A 1094-nucleotide genomic window follows, 5' to 3' on the forward strand; every position below is an offset into this window, starting at 1 on the left:
CAGCCACTCCTCGGAAGGAAGGTTGGGCAATCCTACTTCCGTAGTGATACTGCCTCGGAAACCCAAGGAGGGGTCGCTATGAGTCGGGAACAACTGGACAGCACATAACAACAACAACAACAAGAAGCTTCAAATAAAGGATTTACAAATCAATTTTTAGAAGACTTCTTTGCAATATCAGAGTGTATCTTTGGATATTAGAAATTTCTTAAACTATTTCTCGTATCCCTAATGCCTAGTATTAAAAAAATTCCAAAGTCTGCAATATTAGGAATAGCCTTTGCTATTTCAGGTTAAACTAATTAATACAATGAAAGGAAAAAAAAAAATTCTAGGCCCAGAGTTAGGATCTTTGCTCTCTTAACTTACAGCTACCTTCCAAAATTAAATGCCTTTCCAAAGGACCTTTCCCACACTATGCCCATCATTCCTCCTTAGCCTTCATGAAGTTGCCACCACGTTCGTCTTGCCTTTTCTTTGACTACCACTTAACACATGTGCACAGCCTTTAGTTTAAAAAGCAGTTTCCTCCTATTTCTAGAATTTGGCCTCACACCATCCCATTTCTCAGATAAGAACTCCAGTCCACAGAAGTTGGTGGATCTGCCCACTGACTCAGTCATTAGGGGACAGGCAGGGGATCTGAAAGGGGTCCTGTAAGTGACAAGGTTTCTCAACTTGCGAGTTGCCTACAGAGAAAATTCAATGTCAGTGAACACTAATGGGGAGATGAGGTTATATCTATACCTTCAAGGATCTCTGTCTGATATTCAGCACCCCCTTTGTATTCTGAATGTGAGCCACACGCCATAGTGGTGCACTCCTGCAGCCTCATCTTGACATTTAATGGTCATTCCTACATCACAAATCTGGTCTTGGCATTTTAGCAATTCTAATCCTACAGTTTTATGGTGTATTCTTTTCTTTCTTTTCCCTGAGAAGGGGTATGTAAGCTTCAGATTGCCAAATCCGTAGTTTTAAATCACAAACTTTAAAAGCCAAGCGGCTCAAGGCCGGGTCCGTGGCCAGTACCCAGGCAGCCGACCCTGCGTGGTCGCGTAGTCCCCACCCCTCGGCCTCCTAGAGGCGATCCA

General features: G+C 43.1%; 1 protein-coding gene across 1 annotated transcript in view; it reads right to left on the reverse strand.

The window, feature by feature from the left end:
• NTPCR (nucleoside-triphosphatase, cancer-related) overlaps nt 1-811 on the reverse strand; it is a 110730-nt gene extending 109919 nt beyond the window's left edge. The window contains exon 1 of the mRNA XM_042780640.1: nt 748-811. Coding sequence (XP_042636574.1) covers nt 748-811 — 64 coding nt within the window. The remainder of the gene's footprint in view (nt 1-747) is intronic.
• Between the last annotated feature and the right edge of the window lie 283 nt (nt 812-1094).

This window comes from Orycteropus afer, unplaced genomic scaffold, assembly GCF_000298275.1.
Source record: "Orycteropus afer afer isolate SDZICR_OR568_19922 unplaced genomic scaffold, OryAfe1.0 scaffold00050, whole genome shotgun sequence".
In the NCBI taxonomy this organism is placed as follows: domain Eukaryota; kingdom Metazoa; phylum Chordata; class Mammalia; order Tubulidentata; family Orycteropodidae; genus Orycteropus; species Orycteropus afer.